Source organism: Melospiza melodia, chromosome 4, assembly GCF_035770615.1.
Source record: "Melospiza melodia melodia isolate bMelMel2 chromosome 4, bMelMel2.pri, whole genome shotgun sequence".
NCBI lineage: Eukaryota > Metazoa > Chordata > Aves > Passeriformes > Passerellidae > Melospiza > Melospiza melodia.
In genome coordinates, this window is record NC_086197.1 from 91,213,568 (window position 1) to 91,234,875 (window position 21,308).

The following is a 21,308-nucleotide window of genomic DNA, read 5'->3' on the forward strand; positions in this document are numbered from 1 at the left end:
GGGAATGAAGAGGTTTTATTGCCCACTGAAGTTACCGCCTTCCTTTAAAATGTTGCAGCTCTTCCAGGCACTTCTCATTTTGTCATTCTATAAAAATGAATGCATTGGTTTAATGGCTTTCAAGTCTCAGGTGATGCAACAGAACAAGCTGAGGCAGTACAGGAGGAGGGAGAGGAGTGTACTTGTGGGAAATAGGGGCATGACTCTTCCCCTGGAAGCAGCCACTTGTAAAGAAAAATTAACATAAATTATTTGTAGCTTTGAAGCCATAGATACCCTCACTACACCAGCCTCTGGGATTAGGAGTTTGCAGGCAGCACAGGACAGCTAAGACAGAATCTGATTGTGAGGATCTCTGCAGGATTGTGAGGATCTCTGAGGTCAGCAGGAAAACTCACCTGCTCCCACTCTCCTGGCAATTGCATGGCTGTGCCTCTGCCCTGGGCTGGGCTTGGTGCCCTGGGAGAACCTGCTGCTGACTGTGCCTGGGACTTGCACAAATAAAAAAGAAGTTGAATGAAGAGCTCATTTCATCTAGCAATGCCTATGTTTGGTGTCAGATTAGAGAGGAATATATCTCTTATATTTAGAAAAAGTGTTCCTTTCTGATACCTGTGTGACACCATCCACCAAATTTAGTAGAGCAATACAAAATCAGGAGTCTCCATGAAGTACCAAAGTCGTGGAACAGTCTGGTCTGGATCTGTGCAAACCCTCTCAAACCTGGCAGCAGCCACCTTCATGGGGTGCTGCAGCAGAGCCAATAAAAGCCAGTCTAATCTCCAGTTAAAGGAGATGCTCTGCAAAGGGGCCCAGAAGAGGCAGAACTGGCATTGGCATCACTGGACTCATTCCAGCACGTCCATTTCCTGCCCATGGGTAGCTTTGACCTGGGTATTGCCCTGTGTCTTCTTCTCTACTGAGTTCAAGGAAAACATCTTAGTCAGCCCCAGGGGTGGGACTGGAAATAGCCTGCAAGTCACTTTAGCTACACATAACTTTCATTATTTATATTTATTGAGCTCAGATAAGTGCTTTTTCAAAAACAAAACAAAAAAAAAATTAGATTTCCTCATTTTGTTAATAACTCAGTACAAAATTGCAATATTCAAAGTGTGATTAAGGATGTTCTAATTGAAAAAAAATCCCTTGTAACATGTAAATTATTTCCTGGGAGCTATAAGAAATACTTAAAAATGTGAGAGGAGGACTGTATTTGGTAGAAATACATTGTAGACTTTAATTTCTGAAGTTCTAAATGTTTCCAAAGGAAAGATGCTACAGACTGGAAGACTTAAAAGTCTTCTTCAAAGTTTAGTTTGCTTACCTTTGTTATAGTCACACATATATTTTATATGACCCTGCTTCTTATTCTTAGATTCAAAACTACATCTGTAGGAATTATATTTCCCTAAAGGTTTTTAATATATAGCGCTATGAAATTTTTATAACAAAAAGGAAAATACATATTCTGGTGACTGATTTTAATCAAGTTTAAGATATAAATGTAATAAATTACACAGATGCCAGAGATTTATTTTTCTTTTTAAGGTTAGGTATGAAACACAATTTCTGTTGTTCTGACAAGGTACAGAGCAAAGAACATTATACATAAGCTAGAGAGATTTTGCCATGGGAGGTGGGTGGGTGGGTGGGTGGGTGGGTGGGTGGGTGGATGGATGGATGGATGGATGGATGGATGGATGGATGGATAGATAGATAGATAGATAGATAGATAGATAGATAGATAGATAGATAGATAGATAGATAGATAGATAGATAGATAGATAGATAGATAGATAGATAGATTATTCAGTCCACTCTGGGTAGATAAAAAAATGACATAGATACGAACCTGAAGCTAATGGTGGCAATAATTATGAACACAGCTTCACCTTTTCATATTATGTTGTCTGAAAATATCAGCATTTTCAGTAATATAGATGGACTGCTGCAAAGTTTGGCAATCAGTCTGTTTCCACGAATTTAATTAATCTTCACTCATACAAAAAATAATTACACATTTAATGTTCTCCTGAAAAGGTGCATTTAATCTGCTAACATTTGACAGCTGCATTTTTCTTCTGGGCAGAACAGCGGTGGCTTTTCAATATTAGGTATGCACATAGCTTGAAAGAATGAGATCAGAGCAAAGGTCTCCCAGCTGGTTTTTAACAAATTTAATGGTGGCTGGTAATGTAAGTAGGAACACTTTTCTTCTCTGCAGCAGAAAAGTCATTAGCAGGAATCCCCCTCCCTCTCCATCTATCTCCAACAAATCAAAGCCAGACAGGAGAAGTTGTTACAACTGGAGGTGTAGTCAGGTTCTGCATACTAACATATGTGCCATACATGGTGGTTTACACCTCCATTTTTAAATTGTGTTAGCTTAATCCCCTGGGATGGGGAATTTATTTTAACATGTGTTAAATATTTCAGCATCTGATATGTGTATCAGTGGAGCATGTCATGATTTAGGATTTTCTGTACATTACTGTCTGTGAGAATTAGCATCCACGTGGGCAAGCTTATGAGAGTTAAGAGTGAAAGGGAAGATACAGGCACCAGAGGCAGCCATCAGCAGAGAAATATGCCCTGGATTATGGCAGAGCATTAGCTCACACAAGTGCCAGGTGCTTCAGAGAGCCCACTGGATACAGTGCTCTCCTTACCAGGGTACCAGCTTTCCTCGGGATAACACCCCTGAATCATGGCAGAAAAAAATATGGTTCCTTTTAGCATCAGTTGCAATTTCTTGTCATTTGTGCCTTTAAAAAATTAACCCAAAAGGTTATAAAGTTGCTTCTTATGAGGGAATCCTTAGTAGAAAAGAAGCCAGGGTCTGAAGTCAGTCAAACATATTTATTTGAGCGTAAAGAAAATGTATCCACCATATATAAAGTGTGTGCTGTGCTGGTCCCATGCCACAGAGACATGGCCATGTCACCTCTGGCTGTCCCTCTGCACTTGTCTCTCCAGTCTATGGATGGCAGAAAGCAGCTCCTAGAAAAGCCAGGCAGGACTTTCTGAGTGCTTCCCACCTGTTTAGCCCAGCTAGTTGGTTTTTTTCTGGTTAATGGATTAATGTATTCTTCTTTAAAATGAATGTGGCACTAAGCAACAGTTATATCTACTCCCTACAAGGATGTTGTAGCAAGTCATTTTTGAGAGCGTGGTTTTTGCACTAAGATTGCCACAGGCACAAGACTCTTTCATATGCAGAGAACAAAACATTATAACAGGCAGCTCAGAAAGACTTGAGTATGAAAAGAATTTGGTGCTGAAGTATAAAAAGATGCTTTCTATTTACCTGATATTTCATTTTATCCATATTTCCTCTAACAGAGAAAGAAAAATCACAGCTACATGATGAGCTGGCTGAAAACCCTTTAGCCAGCAAGTAATTGTGCCCCAATGGAGACAAATGTCCCTGTTGCCAGTCTGTCTCACAGCTGATGTGGCTGTGTGGGGTACCATGGTCTCAGTGATTTATGGGGCTTTCAAGAAGGTGTCATTGCTGTGGCAATTAATGTATACTCCCTCCTGCAGTGTATGAAAATTGCTCCTGGAAATCAGATAATACTCTTAATTTTCTTTGCAGTTTTTCATTTCTAGGTGTGTTGACACAGCTGCCATGACAAATCAGGTGACCTTGCATACCAGAAGCACCTGGGACTCACCTCCAGTTGCATCTCTATGCAGCTACAGAAAAGGAGTGTCTGCCAAAAAGGACTACCCACAGTCACACTGTCTGACAAGATGAACCTTTTCCACTTGACTGTGGCAATTTACAGGGGTGGATTCTTCTAGGGCAAGAGCACCAATAGAATGATATCAATGCTATGTGGGGAATGCAGATGTTTACAAGATGCAGATCTTCAGGATAAACCCACTGAGTCTGACAAAGGGGAATTGGAATCCTTAAATCCTTGTCAGTTCATCATTCCTTTGCTAATTTACACCTTTAAATTTACTGAGAAGTCCACAATGGAAGCAAAAATTACAGATTTGGTAGAAACTCTTTCTGGTGGCTTTTGGACATGCCTGGGTTTCAGTAAATGAACTGATTACCAAGAGAACTAACAATTCCCCTGTCCCTGTCACTGGTAGCAGCTATACCAGCAGATGCTATGGTATTTGTGGGTTAAATTTACTCCATGACTTTTAGGGTCAGTAAGGAAAAGTTACCAAAAATACATCCCCATGGAATTATTAGAAACAGGAAAAACTGTCAATAACGACTTTGTTTTGTTTTCCAGAATCATTTCAGTGGAGCTGCCTGAAGATGCAAGGCAGGTTGGCATCCAGTTCAGGTGGTGGCAGCCATATCACTCTTCCCAAGGCGAGGACGTGTGGGCAATCGATGAAATCATCATGACCTCTGTGCTTTTCAACAGCATCAGCCTGGACTTCACCAACCTGGTTGAAGTCACACAGTCTCTGGGCTTCTACCTGGGAAATGTTCAGCCCTACTGTGGCCATGACTGGACTCTCTGGTGAGAAATATGTATTCTTTCCTGTTCTGCTTTTGTTTTCCTTGTCTATTCATCCTGCTAAGGATCAAGTGACTGCTGAAAATGCATTTTTCTGGCAGCTATTCAGAGTAATAATGTGTCTTATCCTTGAATTGTGGACAAAAATACAGTCACTAATCTCATTGCAATTAGCAGTAAATTTTTCACTTCATTGCACAGATTTATGTTTGGTGGGAACATTGAATGTGGCATTCTTTTTCCATGAAGTATTTAAAGAATACACTAATAGAAAAAATTCAGAAATGTTTAATAATCTTCACTTCAAATCCAGGCAGGTTAATATAGATATGCAGGTAATGAAATAAAATGTTAAGTAAAGACTGAATATTTTGTAAGTGATGTTTAGATCTATGTACATAGCCATTCTATTGTAATCCAGAAAGCAAAAGGCAGCAGAATATAGGCATTATGCATTTGTAGTTGCTTTGTCTGGTATTACATACACTTAGACTTCTGCACTGTGATCAGCATTATGACATATTGCAATTAGGTCTCAAATATGCTGTGTATTTAGAAACAAAAGCAAGTAAACATCAAGCCCTCAAAGGAAATAGAGGCAAGAGAAGCAAAAGAAGGGAAAAACAAAACAAAAAAATTGTTAGGATTGCATAAAAATATGCTTTTTAAACTAAAACATTGACATGCTTCACAAAAAAAAAATCTGGAGCATTTGAATGTAACATTTGGAATTAATACAAGGGAAGCTCAATTTAATCTGTGTGTTTTGATTAAAACCAAATAACAGTTTTGTGCTAGTCTCATCAACCCCTAAACCCAGTATAGTTTTAATTGGCATAGATTTATTTCTTTGGAGAAAGTACAATCACAGTAATTATAGAAAACCTGAAGAAAATAAAATAATTTTAGCATCCCCATGGACACTCAGAGAAACACTGTTGGAATTTTATTAACAAGTATCTCTGAGCAATCTGATTTGACTTTCTGATCATCTGTCAGACTAAAAGGAGTTGGCTTAGCAGTAGGAACAACACCAAATGTGTCCTAGCACTGATAATGAGGCAGTAGAAGCACCATTAACCACTTTAATAAGGACAAGGAAGGTACTCGCTGCTCATTAAAATGAAACAACATGTTAGGGCTCAAACTGTTTGCATCTTCCTTATCAAAGAGCTGGAATGAAAGCCTTTTAATGACATTGTTTTCCCTCTGTACTTTTAAGACCTGTTTATCATGGGAAGGACGGCAGATAAGATAGCAGAGGTTCCTCTCTTTTCCTCCCATGACTTTAAATCAGAATCAAAATTATAAACACTAAGCTAAATTCTCCATCCCATATGGAGATGGACTAGGTTTGTAGTGCTCAGTCATAGTAGAAACATTGAAGTTTCCATGCATCAAATATAGAATCAAAACCTTCCTCACTGTTTGTGTCTAAGTATTTTTCATTATCACTGGAAAACATGAACTCTATCCTTCACTGACCTTGCTCCTCTCATGGGAAATTTTTAAACTTACACAAAGTCTGTACAAATGGTTGCTAGTTAAATTAATTATTGTTGGGTTTTCCCAGCTGTGAGTCCATTTGGTTCTCATTTTCTAACCCATGAGTTTCTAACTCACGAGCAGATCTTGCAGTAGCACTGACACCATCCTCCTGAGAGCAGTCTGACAACAGCTTTTTCATTAGTACAACTATGGGAAATAGACTATCAATCATTTTACAGGGTGGCATCCCCAGGCCCATTTTCACAGAATTGCTTTTAATTGTCTATTAGGCCTCCATTTCTACCTTAGAACCTGTAAACGTGAAACATTTATCCTTAAAATTTGAAAAAACTGAGGAGGAAGATTTTAAATTTTTTTATTAAAAGGCAGGCTGTTCTTTTCCATACTTGGTTTCATTTAAAACAAAATTGTTGATAAACATATGTTTTGATCAAAGGTGATTCTTGAGTATTTTCATGGTCTGTGTCTGAACAGGCATTTTATTTGATAGCCATCATCATCATTTGATTTCAGAATGGATCCTTTATTACATCAAGTGTATTTGTTGTACTGAAAGGACTCTGGAACACTTTAAAATGAAGTGCTTGATGATGTACATTAATTCATCACTTCTCCAAAATGCTCATATTCAGGCAAAATTTTGAACCAATTGTCGCTGGAGTATTGTAGGCTATATACAGTGACTTGCTGCAATTCACTTAAATATTGATAAGGATATATATATATATCTACATAACTTTGAAGAGATATATATATATACATATATATTCATCTGGATACAAATAAAATAGCTTTATATAAATATATATATGTATTCATGTGGACACAAATAAAATAGCTTTATATAAATAAACTGTCTCCAGTCAGATGACAGCATTATGATTTAACTCAGTGTAGCAAACAATAGAGTGTCCCAGTGCCCCTGGAGAAGCCTAGAAGAAGACTGTAAAGCTGTCTTGTCATGAGCTATGTTTATGGAGCAATATCATACAGTGGTCCCACATCAGCTTGGTAGTTTGTCTTAAATATTTTGTTGTTTAGAGTAATTGTTACTCTGTGACATGCAGAAAGTTTCTTTCAGGTAATTGACTTAATTCTATTAATGATGTTAATACATTTAGGAATTATTTAGCAAAGCAGGTATGATGCAGAAAGGCCAAACATCCCTGCTTTTGATGGGAGCAAAGCTGTGTCTGGTGCGAGCATTTTCAGTCAATGCAGATTTACAAAACAAGCTGCATCCATGTGGCTTTTCAGCATCCCTAAAAGTCCCAGCCTTGAAAAGATGGTAACTCTGGGGATCTCAGAGCAGTTTGGAGCAATGCAGGTTGGCTGACATTGGCTGTGATACCGTTCCCAGAAGTACCAATTAGCTGGCAGTGCTTGGAGGGAGAGTGATTGTTCTGAGGGCACCTATGGGTATTGTTCCTGTGCCTCTGCAGGTCTAATTATACACGTGCCAGAAACCCACTCACAGCAACAAATTTATACAAAAATGAGGCCTCTGCATTCTCGTTTCTGAAGATTTTTTAGTTAATTATTGTGACGCCAGGGACATGACTTCATCTTTTACAAATTCTGGAAAGGCATTCCAGCTGTGTGGCTGCCAGAACAAAGAAAACATTTGGTATTCCAGCAAAAGAACATACCCCTAACCACAACATGAGAGATCTGGAGAGCAAAGAAGGGACAAGGTAGAGCCCACAACTTTAATGCTACTTGTGTTCAGCTGGAGGCAAAATGTGGATGATAAAGGACTTTGTGTACCTGTAATGTGATTTCCTTCCCTCAAAAGAGCTTCTTATAGAGCACCACATATTGTCTGCATCTCAATACTATCTTCCTTTTCCACATTTCTTTAATATGCATTTTAAAGAGCTGGTTTGACTTTTTAACTTACTTAATATACTTACTTAATATATTGTGTACAATATCCAGTGGCTAAGCTATTAAATTAAAATGAATACTAAATTTAAAATATTTTAATCATTGCCTGAATGCCACCAGAAAGAATGTATTAGAGTTTAAGACTTCTTTTTTTCTCGTTTTATTTAGTAGTATTGAATAAAAGGAATTTTTGTGAAGACAAGAGCAAAACGTTACATTTAATTCTTTGCCCTTTTTTTTTTTTCACTAGAAGTCCTATACTTGTCTTCTGTTACTTTGGTAAGACAACTTCTGGGCTGATGTTTCATCAAATTGTTGAGTTTCAACTCCTTTATTCTGTTCAGATAAGCTTTAGGTAACTGTGATGTGCTGTTATGCCCAGGTTTTTGTGTGCAGTGCCAAATCCTCTTCCAAAGCAGTGCTACACATAACTGTCAGCTGATTACACTGCACATGTTTGGCTGACACCTGAAGAGCCTGGTTGTATTGGCACAGATTTCACAACACAGCCTGTGTCAGGTCAAATGAGTTTTAGCTTTTAAATTTGAGGATTTTTGTCATTTTATAAAATACAAGATAAAGTTTAGAAGAAAAGGAAATTCAGGCATTATCCAGACAAGTTCTTCTGAGGTGCATTCAGGTCTAACCACGAAGCCACATACCATAGAGAGATGTACTGCTGCTGAGTGCACATTATAACCTCTTCTTAACTTAAAATTATCCTTCCTATTGAGAAGAAAAACACTGACAACACCAACTGAAAGGGCAAACAGTTCAGATACAGTTTTCCAAGATAACTTACTGCCTTCCAGTCCAGCTGTCCATGGCTGTGCCCTTGTGCCCTGGCAGTGAAGGGAGTGTCCATCCACAGTCACTCGGGGCTGCTGAGTGACAAGACAAAGTGAAAATTTTCATATAAAGTCATGACCTGGATCATCTTTAGGAAATCAAGTCGCAGAAGTAAGGCCAGAGAGTAGAAAGCAGACAGGATCTTAACTTATGCCAAGTAACAGAAATTTAATAATGACAAAACTAATGTCAGCTGTCAGTAATTTCTTCTAAAGCTTTAAGGTAGGATGCTGACATGTATGGCATAAGTGCTCTCTCTGGAAAGGACTCTGTAGAAAACAATGTAGGTCAGTGAATTAATTCAAAAGAGTCCTAAGTGACACTGACTTGTATTCCTTGTCCTCACACTCACTTTGCCATGACCTTGAATTTTACAGGAGTAGAAGCTAATATGTTCTGTATTGTATTTAAAGATTATGACTTCTTATGTAAGATAATAAACTGTAGCTTACTCAATCATAAGAACAACCTTGAACTAGATTATTCTCTTCATTACCCCTGTACTGAATGTAGCTTTTTCTTTTCCATGATGATTTGCAGTGATTTTCTTTAAAAAGAGCCAATCCCTTTTCTAAATTGTTTGCATTTAAGAATAGTCTTAGAAAATATTGAAGCTGAAAGGACTACAGTATTTCTGAAGACACTAAGTAAACATCTCAAACTAAGCAGAGGGAGGCAATTTTCATTCTGTGTGAACTTTCATTAAATATTCTTGTTTTGATGGCAGAGAGCAAGATTCAATGTTAAAATTGTTATTACTTCCTTCTTATGCTTCTGTTGTATTTGAGGTTTTGAATTTTGTTGTTTCCTTTTTCTTTTGAGTAGTGCACAGAAGAAAAACCTGCATTTGAAGTGAAATATCTTGGAATTTCAGACTATAAATTGTATTACTATATATATGATAACTGGGTACCTTGCAAAATATATGTGTAGTATTACTATTGTTCTCCAATCCACTGGAAAATATAACTCTTACATCAGTACACTCTATGGAAAAGAAGCTGAGAATAGAAGAATAAATCTGAAAAACAGTCAAGTGAATGAATTGCACAAGTCAGTGAATGAATTGCATATAGGAAAATCAATGAAGTTAACAGCGTATATAATAAGAGCATTTTAAATTAGATTCAGAATATCTTAACTGTCCAGTATTAGAATGAAATTACAGTTCTGACTGTGGCATGACCTTAGGCAATGGACACCCAGGGGAATGAACTTTCTTTATATTGTTTTTTCCTTATGTTGCCCTTTGCTAGATCCTAACTTGATCCTTAATATAAAAAGCATATAGTAAGAACTAACAGAATAATTCAGTGTTTCGCATTCTGGGATACATCAAGACCTTCCTGGTAATTTGCAGAAGTACCAGCAGAAAGATTCTTCTGTGGTCTCATCCCACATGCCAGTCTACAGAATAAAGAAGCACAACTGTATTTAACCCAGAGCCATAATGTTCTTTTTTGAGTGATTTTGGGCATCCATCCTGATTCTGTCCTTGCATCTCTCAGTTTTACAGGAGATTCAAAGCTGGCCTCTAGCATGCGCTACGTGGAGACCCAGTCCATGCAGATTGGAGCTTCCTATATGATACAGTTCAACCTGGTGATGGGCTGTGGCCAGGCCTTCACCCCTCACATGGACAACCAGGTGAAACTGGAGTACTCCACCAACCATGGCCTCACGTGGCATCTTGTTCAGGAGGTGAGGCTGGCAGCGAGGACGTTTGTCTTCCATAAACTCAGCTTTATACAAAGTCTGAAATACACTTTTGGCATTGAACAAAGATGTTTTCCTTTTCACCTTTCAGTAAATAAATTCTCTATTGTAATCTGTCAGAATTACTAATAGAGGTATTTAGACTGTTCCTCATAATATTTGGAAGAAAGGTGTATGAAAGCCTGAAACAAAATAGCGACAGGAATGGACAAAGGCTTAGAAAAAAATTGGGCCACAGTTAGAGCTACAGGGTAATGGCTGAGATCTTTCCTGTGCTATTGCTTTGTTTTTCTAAGCAAAATGCATCTGCTGTTTCCTGGAATTTAAATGGATAGACATTCTTTCTGCCCTTGTGCACAGCCATTTGGTAAATGGAAGCACATTCCTTCAGGGGATTGTAATGCAGAGCTTTCATCTCCCGGCCCTGGTTCAGGCTCAGTCCAGGCCGGAGTGACCGACCCTGCTCCCCCAGTCTGCAGCCCGGGCTGCTCTTCCCCCGGCTGCCCCCGTGCTGCCTCAGCACCAATGTGAGCAGCACGGAGTTCATGCTCTGGTTTTCCCTCTCAGATGGAAAGCTGGACTTTCCCTGGACTCGGGGCGAACTGACCGCGGTCCTTTGGCTGCCTCTGAGCAGCTCCAGAGGGTGTCAGGGAACTTGTCCTGCTGCCTTTCCACTGCCTGCCCTGCAGGCTCGCCAAAGGATTTGTATGCAAAGTTCCACACCTTCTATGAGCAATTAAAGCTTTGCCTGGTTGCCCTTGCCATGCTGTGTTTTGCCACATTTACTTTGGTGGGCCTAATTAAGAAACCTCAATAAATGAATTTTTAAACTTTGAAAATCCAAATAATGATTTCTTATTTCCAAATAATATTTCTTATCCAGACAAAAGCTATAAGTCATATATTTCACACCCTGTTCATGTCTTGTATACCTAGCAAGCATCATCATCTTAGTGTCCAAGAATAGTTCCTAGCAGTGGGTGTTTGGGGTTTGTGCTTGGCATCCATGGAAGATAAGTTAGCTTCAGATTTTGGTGCTCCTTTCCTTGCTCAGTAGAGCAGAAATCAGGGAGAACATGCAGCCAAATCATTTTTCTCACACCACCCATGTTGCTGTGATAAAAGAGTATTTGTAGTATATTTCAAGGACATAACCTGGCAAATAAACAAAACACTAATTAATTAAAATGTTTGAAAATTTTGTTTGCTTTGTGATCACTGATCTTTATTAGATCGAGTTTTCTATTATCTTTTAGGGGAGATGAATCACGAAAAAATGTTTGAAAATTGCTGGAAAGGAAACTAAGCCTTTAGAAAATCTACTAAAACAACAACAAATAAAAAAACAGAATGAAGTCTCAGATCTTCATTTAATACTCTAAGATGTTTGAGCAATAAATTTCTCTGTAATATATTCTGCCCTTCTTCATATTTAATACATAACTATTACTGTATAATTTAACTGTATGAATATTCTTAACTGCCATAATTTCTGTAGAGCATCACTGCTTTATTATTAGTTTTAGAACAGAGTAGGTTACTTGCATGAGCAGGTGTCTGTTCTCTTGCCTGATACCCTTCATGGGGGTGAGCACAGCAGTGACCAGTGAATTTCTCCTGGGCACGTGGGGATGGTCAGGAGAAACTGTGCTGTGGCAGAAGGGACTCTGAACTGGTAGCTGGAAGAGGATCATGTGGGTTGGTAGTAACTTCCAAGCACTTTATTTATACCTCATATGTCAATTTTTTGTTCTGGCAAAGAGAAAATAAATTAATGGAACATTGCAAAAAATGAAATAACATTGGAAGGGCAGTGCTATATATAATATAATGTACTTCATTTATATTTAATATTAAAAAGATGCGATCATTAAAATGATCATATTTTCTGAATTTTAAAAAAACAGAATTTAGGAAACAGACCTCAACAGGAATCTGAGTTAAATGCAGAAATAGTCCTAGAAGCAGGAGGGAACAATTTACAGCACTTGCTGCAGGTGTCAAAGCTGCAGAGCTTGGGATGGGCCCAAGGACACAACTTCAGTAGGCTGTGGCTGGGCCCTCTGGTGTGTGTCTGTCTGTCCCTACTGCTGCTCCCCACTGCAGATGGAGGGTGTGGGGCCAGTCAGCATGCCCAGGAAAAGCTTCACAATAGGTCTCTAAAATGACCTTTATGATAGTCTGGAGGTCACTTTCATAGTGATCTTGTATCCTCACTTCATAGTCCATGGTGGATGCTGGGGTGAAGATAGTAAAAACCAGAGAGATAGACATTCCTCACGGAGGAAAGCAAAACATTGCCAGTCATGAATGCTAAACTCTTTAAATAGATTCATATGGCTTTCTTCCATCCTCAATTGTACTACTGGTTTTCTGAGAAATTTCTCCACTTCATGCCAGGATTTCTCTCTTCTGTGTCTTTCACTCCAACATCTGGACCCAGACAAGCTCCTGGTTCTGTGACTGTATGACCCTTGTTTCTGTTCCCAATTATTCCTCAACATTAAATCTAGTTTTGGAATGTTTTATTTTAAGGAATGCCTTCCCAGTATGCCAAGCTGTCAGGAGTTTACATCAGCAAGTATTTACCACTCCAGTGAATTCACTCAGTGGAGGAGAATCACTGTTCTTTTACCACAGAAGACTTGGTAAGCATTTATTTCCTATCTTTAAACATTTTTTTTGTGGGGAAGAAGGGCATGGGGGTGTTGTGCAGACAATTTGTCACATCAATTGCTGTGACAAATATCAAGTCGTCTGCAGGTCATACTCAAGCCAATAGGTAGAGTCCCAGGGCTGACCCAGTCTCAGGTATTTCCCATAAAATGCATTCCTTACATAATTAGAGAATAAAAGTTGGTGAAGTCAACAGAAACTATTGTTTAGGATTGTTTTTAATACATACTCTGACTCTCCTAATAAAGTTCAGAGTTTTCAAAAATAGTGGCACTTGTCTATAAATGCCCTATTGGAGGAAGGCTTTATTTGGATTGTTAATTTTTATTTTGCACATTCCTTATTGTTTACATCTTCAGACCAAAGCCCTGTATAAACAATAACTAATGATTCATTTCTGGGAATTTTTTAACTCTTGTTTCTTTTTATAGCATGTCTTAAAAAATAACATTCTCTCATGCAAAAAAAAGAGAAACAAAAATTATCAGAAAGCCTATTCATCTTGTTGTAATCAAACTTGATTTGCCTCCCCTAAAATTTTTTAATCACTAAATTGTCTCTTTCATTGTTTATTTTTAAATCTTTATTATACCATACAAATAAAAATGTTGTCATAAATCCCAATAATCTTCAGGGCATCCTTCATTTGAGAATTTAATTATTGCAATTAGAGTTACATTTTGATTACGTTTGACCTGAATCCATCATAGCAATTGCAATGAGAGCTTGCTCAGATTAAGTCATCATTGTATTTCCCCATCCTTCATCATTATTTTTTTTGCACTCTGCATGGCCTCAGCACAGCCTGTTTCCATCAATCACACCACAATGATACCTTCTTTCAACACACTGCCCCTTTTTGCTGTGCAGCCAATATTCAGAATTTCCTATTTCTAGGCAAAACATCAAAGGCAAATATTGAATCCTTAGAACATATATCAGATAGTTCCAAATGGTGCAAGTAAGTCTACAAATAACTGCTTTGTAGTTAGATTATAATATACTGAATCTTACATGTCATTTTGTGCCACCATACACAAAATCTGTGGTTCACATAGACACTTAGGAGTTTAAAAAGCACCTACAATTTTTTGGGTTACACTCCAAAGTAGGCTGTTATTCCTAATTTATAAAACATATAATGTACTCAAAGTAATTATACACTGTGTATTTGATGATGATACCAATGTTGTGGCCCTCTTTTTCTTTTGGATCTACTAATTTTTCTCAGCATATGAGGAAGCATATAACTCTGTCGAAGCATATAACTCGATTTTAATTTAGGAGACTGTGGGGAGAAATGATGAAGTAATAGCCGGGTTCCTGTTCTATGCTGTGCACAAATCATAAATATTTCACACTCTGTCGTGTATCTGAAGGGATTCCCGTCTGTTAGCAGAGTTTTGTTTGTAATTAAGGTACAAATTACCACTGAAAATTTCTTTGCTCTTCATAGAAGCCATTTTCTGAGTTGTGCTGTGCTGTGGTGTTATCAGGGTGAAGAGGAAGGGTGGCTGCCTGTTCCCCATCGAACGCAATCCAGCACACCACACGTCTCTCCCACCACTTTCCCCTCTTTCTAACATTCCTTTCCAGTGGCAAAGAGCAGGTTAAGGGCTCAACAGCTCCTTTGGGCTGAGATTGGGAGGGGATTTTTTACAGCTTTTTAGAGCAGGCTTGTGAGCAGAGAGAAAGTTTCTGCCTTTGCCAAACCTGGGCATTATCGGTGACAATTTGATGTGCAGCTCTCCACTGCCAGCCCAGCCACATAGAGAGCATTGTTCCAGGTGGCTGGTGGTGCAGGGAGGGCTCCTCTTGGGTGTGCTCTCCCTCCTCCTCCTCCTCCTCCTATCCCTTCCCCACCTGCATCCACCCCACAGAGGCAAAACCTCAGTGATGGAAGAACAGTGCAGAGGCAGAGCCAGATGTTCTGCCTTCCCAAAGCTGGGGTGAGGGGAGACATCTCTGGAGCTTCCATTTCACCCACACAAGGCAAAGGCTGGCACACACCCAGCCTGCTCTGTGCTTACTGCACAGGGAAACCAAGCACCCAAAGGAGGTCTCAGGAATGTCTCATTAGCCTTGTTCTGGCCCTTGCTGGCCTCAGCATGCCCTCACACCCCTGCACAGTGATTGCTGGAGCTTTTACCCCTGGATGCACAGCTCCCAGCTGAGGGTTTGCGCCTTGGGCGTGTGGGAAGTGTCAGGCTGTGGCACTGCGCTCATGCAGCTGGAAAATTGTTCAGAACATCACCTATTTCTCTTGTAAACTTTCTGGGTGTGCTGGTATTTCTGCAGATCTGTAGATGTTCTCCATCTAGCAAGCATGAGTTTACAAGGTCCCCGTGTTATGTGAGATTTTGGGTTAGGAAACCTGCTGCAAGAATGAGACTTGAAGAAATTAAATGTAAGCACCTGCTTGCTGAAATTGTATTGTACTTGAACTGAACATTTCTAACACTGATGAAAATTAATTTCAGTTTTATGCAAGGCATTTACATGTGAACAGGCTTTAATGAGATACAAGCAGCTGTCAGTTGCTGACTTCATAAACAAATCAACACCTAATGACTGAATGAGACCTTCAGGATAATTGGGTAAATGTAATTATGGTAACTCAGAAGGTAGCAAATATAATTTTACCAGCCACAAATTTGCATTAAATCATTAAGGCTTTTAATATCAGGAGAGAAGGCAGTGATTTTATTTTAACTCACATATCAGAAAAATTTTATAACAGAGCATCATTTCACTGGCAGTACTTCTGGGACACGATTTCCTTGTGCTTATGTAAAATGTCACACAACAAAAATGACTTTTATTTGACATCAACCTGAGTTAGATATAATGTCATTAGAGAGCCAGATTGCTTTCTAGTAGCATTTAAAAAAATGGAGAAACTATGAGGAACTAGGGAAGTTTATTCTTCTTGTAAGAAATGCTTCCATAGCTCCTCAGTGCTGCACCTCCCATTTCAATAGATGTCCAAACAGTGACTGCCCAGAAAAGCAGTGTTTTATCACTAAGGATGCAGCTGACGCTCATCTCCTTATTCTCTTTTCTTAATTAACATGGCTTTTTAAAATGGTTGATTACCATTTTTAACAGCATAATCCCCTTTAGCTGTTGTTACCTTGAGATGCAGAGCAGCCTTGGAAAGCTCTCAAAAGCAGCGAGCAGGACTGGTTTTTCAGCAGCGTCGCTTCTGCAATTGTCACTTCAGCCTAACATGCATTATCCCCGCCCAGGGAGGACTCTGGATCCATGGAGCTGTCCCTGCCCACAGCCCTGGGACAGTGGCACTGCTTCCCACAGGAGCCCTGGCATAGGCTGGGTGGGAAGGGGAGGGCGCCCCTTGTCCTTTGCAGTTTGGGGCATTGGGATTCCCATGGTGGCAAAGCTGTCCCCAGGGGAGAGCTGTCTGTCTGCAGGTAAAAACAACTCCTCCCTGCTGGGCTGTCCCCAGCCCCCAGCTGCTGCACATGCCTCCATTTGGGCAACATGTTCATCTCCAGGTGGTAATGAGCCTCCTCCCTTCTTCCCCTCCCCTCAAATGAGAGAAACAATCATTTCATTGGGCTGAGTAACGAGTGGAGCTGAGTGCACCCTTAGCTTGATGTGCAGCCAACATCTGGAACCCGAGGAGGCAGATGGAGCTCTGCACCTGGCAGGATGGCAGCAGGAATGGGACAGTGAGACTCTCCAGGGAAACATTTTGGTCAGGTGAAACCAACATGATCCTGAGCAAAGGGCAGCTCTGTGCACACCCAGCCCTGGGAACAGCCCCAAGGCAGAGCTGCACAGGGATATTCTCAGCTGGGGCTCCAGGTGCTGTGCTCCCCTGGGCACAGAGGTGTCCTCTGCCACTGCACAGGGCTGGGCTCTCCCCACTGAGGGTGCAGGTCAGGAGTGAGCCTTGTGCCCAGAGCCAGCCCTGATGTGCTGCACAGCCCTGATGCACCTGAACCTGCTCTGATGCACCTACACAGCACTGATGCACCTGCACAGCCCTGATGTACTGCACAGCCCTGATGTACCTGAACCAGCCCTGATGTACCTGAACCAGCCCTGATGCACCAGAGCCAGCCCTGATGTACCTGCACAGCACTGATGTACCTGAATCAGCCCTGATGCACCTGCACAGCCCTGATGCACCAGAGCCAGCCCTGATGCACCTGAACCAGCCCTGATGCACCTGCACAGCCCTGATGCACCAGAGCCAGCCCTGATGCACCTGAACCAGCCCTGATGCACCTGAACCAGCCCTGATGCACCTGCACAGCCCTGATGCACCAGAGCCAGCCCTGATGCACCTGAACCAGCCCTGATGCACCTGCACATTTGCCCTTCCAGGCCATGTGCACCATGGCAGCAGCCAGTGAGCAGCCAAGGCAATGCCATCAATGCCACACCAAGCTCATTTTAGGGGGGCACTACCACTTGTTGGGCACCACGAGACTTCCATGGCATGGTGAAATTGCCTCTGCATCACTGTAAATCTCCCCTGGTTTGCTGTAACACCCCAGGGCTGCAGGGTATCACACCAACTCCACCCATACACCCTCCCTGATGAAAAACAGGGATGCCCAAACACAGTGCTCTCCCTCCTGCTACCTGGGAAAATTACATGACACAGTTTTACTGTGCTGGGAGTTCACAGGGGATGTGTTTGCCTGCTCTAACACCATTCTTTGGTTTCAGTATTGTCATTTTCCTCAGCACACATTAGAGTTAACACCAGTCATTACAGCTCCTTCCAGAGCCTACAGCCTCTGTCAGGGCTCTCTGTGGTGCCATTGATGGGAACATGAACCTCAGCAGCAAAGTGATGTGCTGACTTCAGAGCACTCCAAAAATAAACAGTAAATAATTGCAGTCAATATTGACTGCCTATTGTGCCTTCACAAGCTTGGGAAGTCCTTTGTGTGCTGATTACTGGGATTGCACACTTTTAATGGATAATTCATAGCTCTTGTAATGTAACCCATCAATACATTACATCCTGAGGGAGTATTTAATCAGCAGATTTGCCCCTGCAGATTAACTCTGAGTGCTGTAGAAATGCTTACAGTATTTGCAATATCAAACAGACACTTAAAACAGGCAACAAGGGTCACTTCAATTAAAAATCAAGCCCTTGGGCAGCTTCACATGTTTTTTAAAGAAATTTGTAACTGGTACTTTAAAAATTTATCCATACATGTAGCAGTCTTCTCATATGTGCCAGAGTGGCTAATTGCTCTGCCACTCCGTCCTCTTCAGCTGCACAGGCCTGCTCCCTTCATTTCTTCACTTCCATACGTGTGAGCAGGTGGCTCAGCCACCTTTACAGTATTCATTTTAATAAGTCTTATTCTACATAAATTATTGGGGGTGGGGAAAGGCCTTTGTATCTCCAAGCAGAGTAACAGCATTTTATCCTGCGCCATGGTAAAGTAACCATATGGCTCAGAAACAAGTTAGAAAAGCTTCTAATAGGAGCTGCCTGCTTCTCCTCCTCAGCACCCCCAACCAGCCCTTGGCCAGACACAGGCATATCCCATTTAAAATTGGATTTTTAGTTCTCTTCAGCCAGCCTTGCTTTCCCTGTCCTACCCCTCCACAACAATGCAATCCAGCCTCAGTGCCCACATTGCTGGGCACCCACCACCACCCCTTTTTACTTGGAGTGCAGAATCTCTGTATCCCCTATTTGGGAGAGGCCACCAGCCAGTGTCTGTGACCAGTTGGATGTGCACAGTTTGGCAGGGTAGCTTGAGAAGGCTTGATGATGACAAAGATTGCTTTTCTCCTTATTTACTTTCTTCTCCAGCCTCGGTTTTTGAGGGTGGTGGGTGTCAGGCTGGGTTTGGCTAGCAGCAGTCACTCCCGTGGAAAATGTCAATGTTGAATTGGACAATCTCCTAAAGGGCCAACACTGAGCATTTTTAATGGGTAATATTACCTGACTTCACTATTGTAGAGAAAAAAAAGCTGTTGAAGATAAAACTATTTAGAATGGAGAAGCTAGAGCAAGGTTTTGTGCTTGAAGATTATTACAAATATCCAGAGATTACTTAGGCAAGGAATTTAATTTGATAATTCCCCACCACAAACCTTGGGTGTTACAAATTTTGGGTTGTTGGCCAACAGCAAGCTATTTGCAGTGCAGGAAAAAATAGATGCCATGAAACAGGATCTTTGACAAAAACTGGTGCTCTCAATGTCACCAGTGGTATGTGTGCAAAATCTAGTTTAGAACCATCCTGACCAAAACAGAAAAAATTATATCAAGAAAAAAAGTCAACTATTGTTGAATGGAAATAGTTGGTATTCACTAACACTCAAGAACTTTAATAATTGTTGAAATAATAAATATCAGGAGAAACCTCTTTAGGCAGTTTATGACCTGTTAACTGTCACCAAAAATATAAAAAACAAATTCATGCCCTAGATACACCTTTCCAGTTTTGCAACCATCGCACAATAAAAATCCAGTAATATTCACAGCTAGGCTTGCCTTAAAATAATTCTCAAAATCCCTACAATGTGCTCTTCCTCAGAAATGTCATCAGCCACTGGAAAGTTCATTATATAGCCTTGTGCCGTGACTGGCATCATCTAGAAAGTTAATTTGTAAGAAGCTGTCTTTGATTGTGCCAGCCTTTGCACCCCAGGCTGGGATTGGGATACTATGGGATACTAACTTCATTTTTTTTTTTTTACATTTACCTCTTTTCCTGCCATTTTGTAAAGAATCCAAAAGTGATGCATTGTTATTGATTTTAAGGTCCAGTGCCACACGTTTCCGCTGGAGCCAGTGCTACTACACAGCCCAGGATGAGTGGGCCCTGGACAACATCTACATTGGCCAGCAGTGCCCCAGCATGTGCAGCGGGCATGGCTGGTGTGACCACGGGGTTTGCAGGTATGAGGCATTTGTCAGACCCTCCTAGCAATGCTCTCCTGATACTTCAGGCACCCTACTGTTTTCCTTTTCTTGGCTGTTGTTATTTTTGTATTAAAAACTAAAAAAAACACTCTGTTTTTTTAAATTTAAAATTTTTAAATTTTAAATTTTTAAAAAAAATTTAATTTTTTTTTAATTTAAAAAAATTAAAAAGCACTCTGCAGGGTTGACCATTCAAGCAGCATTAGCAGCAGTTGCTCCGCACCAGCCTGTGCAAGGAGCTGTACCCTTGGCAGATCCAAGCACTGGAAGAGCTTTCACCTGCTCCAGGTGTCCTGGTGGCCATTCCAGCCCTTTTCACAGGAGCCCCAGCTCAGGGCCAGAGCTGCTTTGCTGAGTCAGAAGGATGCCAGGGACCAGCTGAGCTCTGCTTGGCAGTCACTGTCAGAATGGGTGCTACACCAAGGACAGACTGCTACTCCATGCCAGCCTCAAACTTTCTAGAGACCCCAGGGGTTTGGGGGTTTTTTTATAAAAAAATTTTCCAATTTTCCAGTTATTCAGATTTTTTCCACGATACAAAACCACAATTCTAGAATGATTTTTGTTTTCAATTATGGTTGTCCACATCGAATTTTATAAGGTCAGTGCACTGCCTTAACTAACTGCCAGTATCAAATAAAGTCCTTAAAACTTGTTATGTTTACACTTCCCTCCAGGTGCGATTCAGGGTTTCGGGGTACTGAATGTCAGCCTGAAAATTCCCTTTCTTCAACCATCATGTCTGATTTTGAGAACCCAGACACCCTGAAGACGGAGTGGCAGGAAATTATTGGGGGAGAGGTCGTCAAGCCCGAGGAGGGCTGTGGGGTCATCTCATCTGGCTCCTCACTCTACTTCAACAAGGTAGGGCTGGGGCACTGATAAAGGCACACACTGCAGGTTTCTGTGGAGCATCATGTGGCTGTGAGGCAAAGAGAAGGGAGGTGGCAGAAAGAAGCTGCACGTGATATCAGACGCGTGTTAAACAGCCCAGCTATGCTCTGCAGGTAAAGAACAAAGCAATCAAAAGAGATGGGGAAAGACACATGCACTTGTGTAGCCAAGAAATATCAGCTGTAATGAAAGGTAATAAATTGCCAGTGTGCTGGGAAGTGTGTATATTCACAATGTCTTACTTGGACATTTTCTTTTTTAAGATTCAGTTTGCAGCCTCCAGCAGCTCCCATTTGTTTCTTCTGTACTGTCCTGGCTAAGAGATGGGGAAAGGTTGGCTTTCCAGGACATAA

General features: G+C 40.8%; 1 protein-coding gene across 2 annotated transcripts in view; it reads left to right on the forward strand.

Annotated features, from left to right (window-relative positions):
• RELN (reelin) overlaps positions 1 to 21,308 on the forward strand; it is a 283,671-nt gene that overhangs the window by 181,921 nt on the left and 80,442 nt on the right. For both annotated transcript variants that reach the window (XM_063155547.1, XM_063155546.1), the window contains exons 20-24: positions 4,260 to 4,496; positions 10,247 to 10,439; positions 12,990 to 13,102; positions 19,900 to 20,037; positions 20,739 to 20,925. In XM_063155547.1, coding sequence (XP_063011617.1) covers positions 4,260 to 4,496; positions 10,247 to 10,439; positions 12,990 to 13,102; positions 19,900 to 20,037; positions 20,739 to 20,925 — 868 coding nt within the window. The remainder of the gene's footprint in view (positions 1 to 4,259; positions 4,497 to 10,246; positions 10,440 to 12,989; positions 13,103 to 19,899; positions 20,038 to 20,738; positions 20,926 to 21,308) is intronic.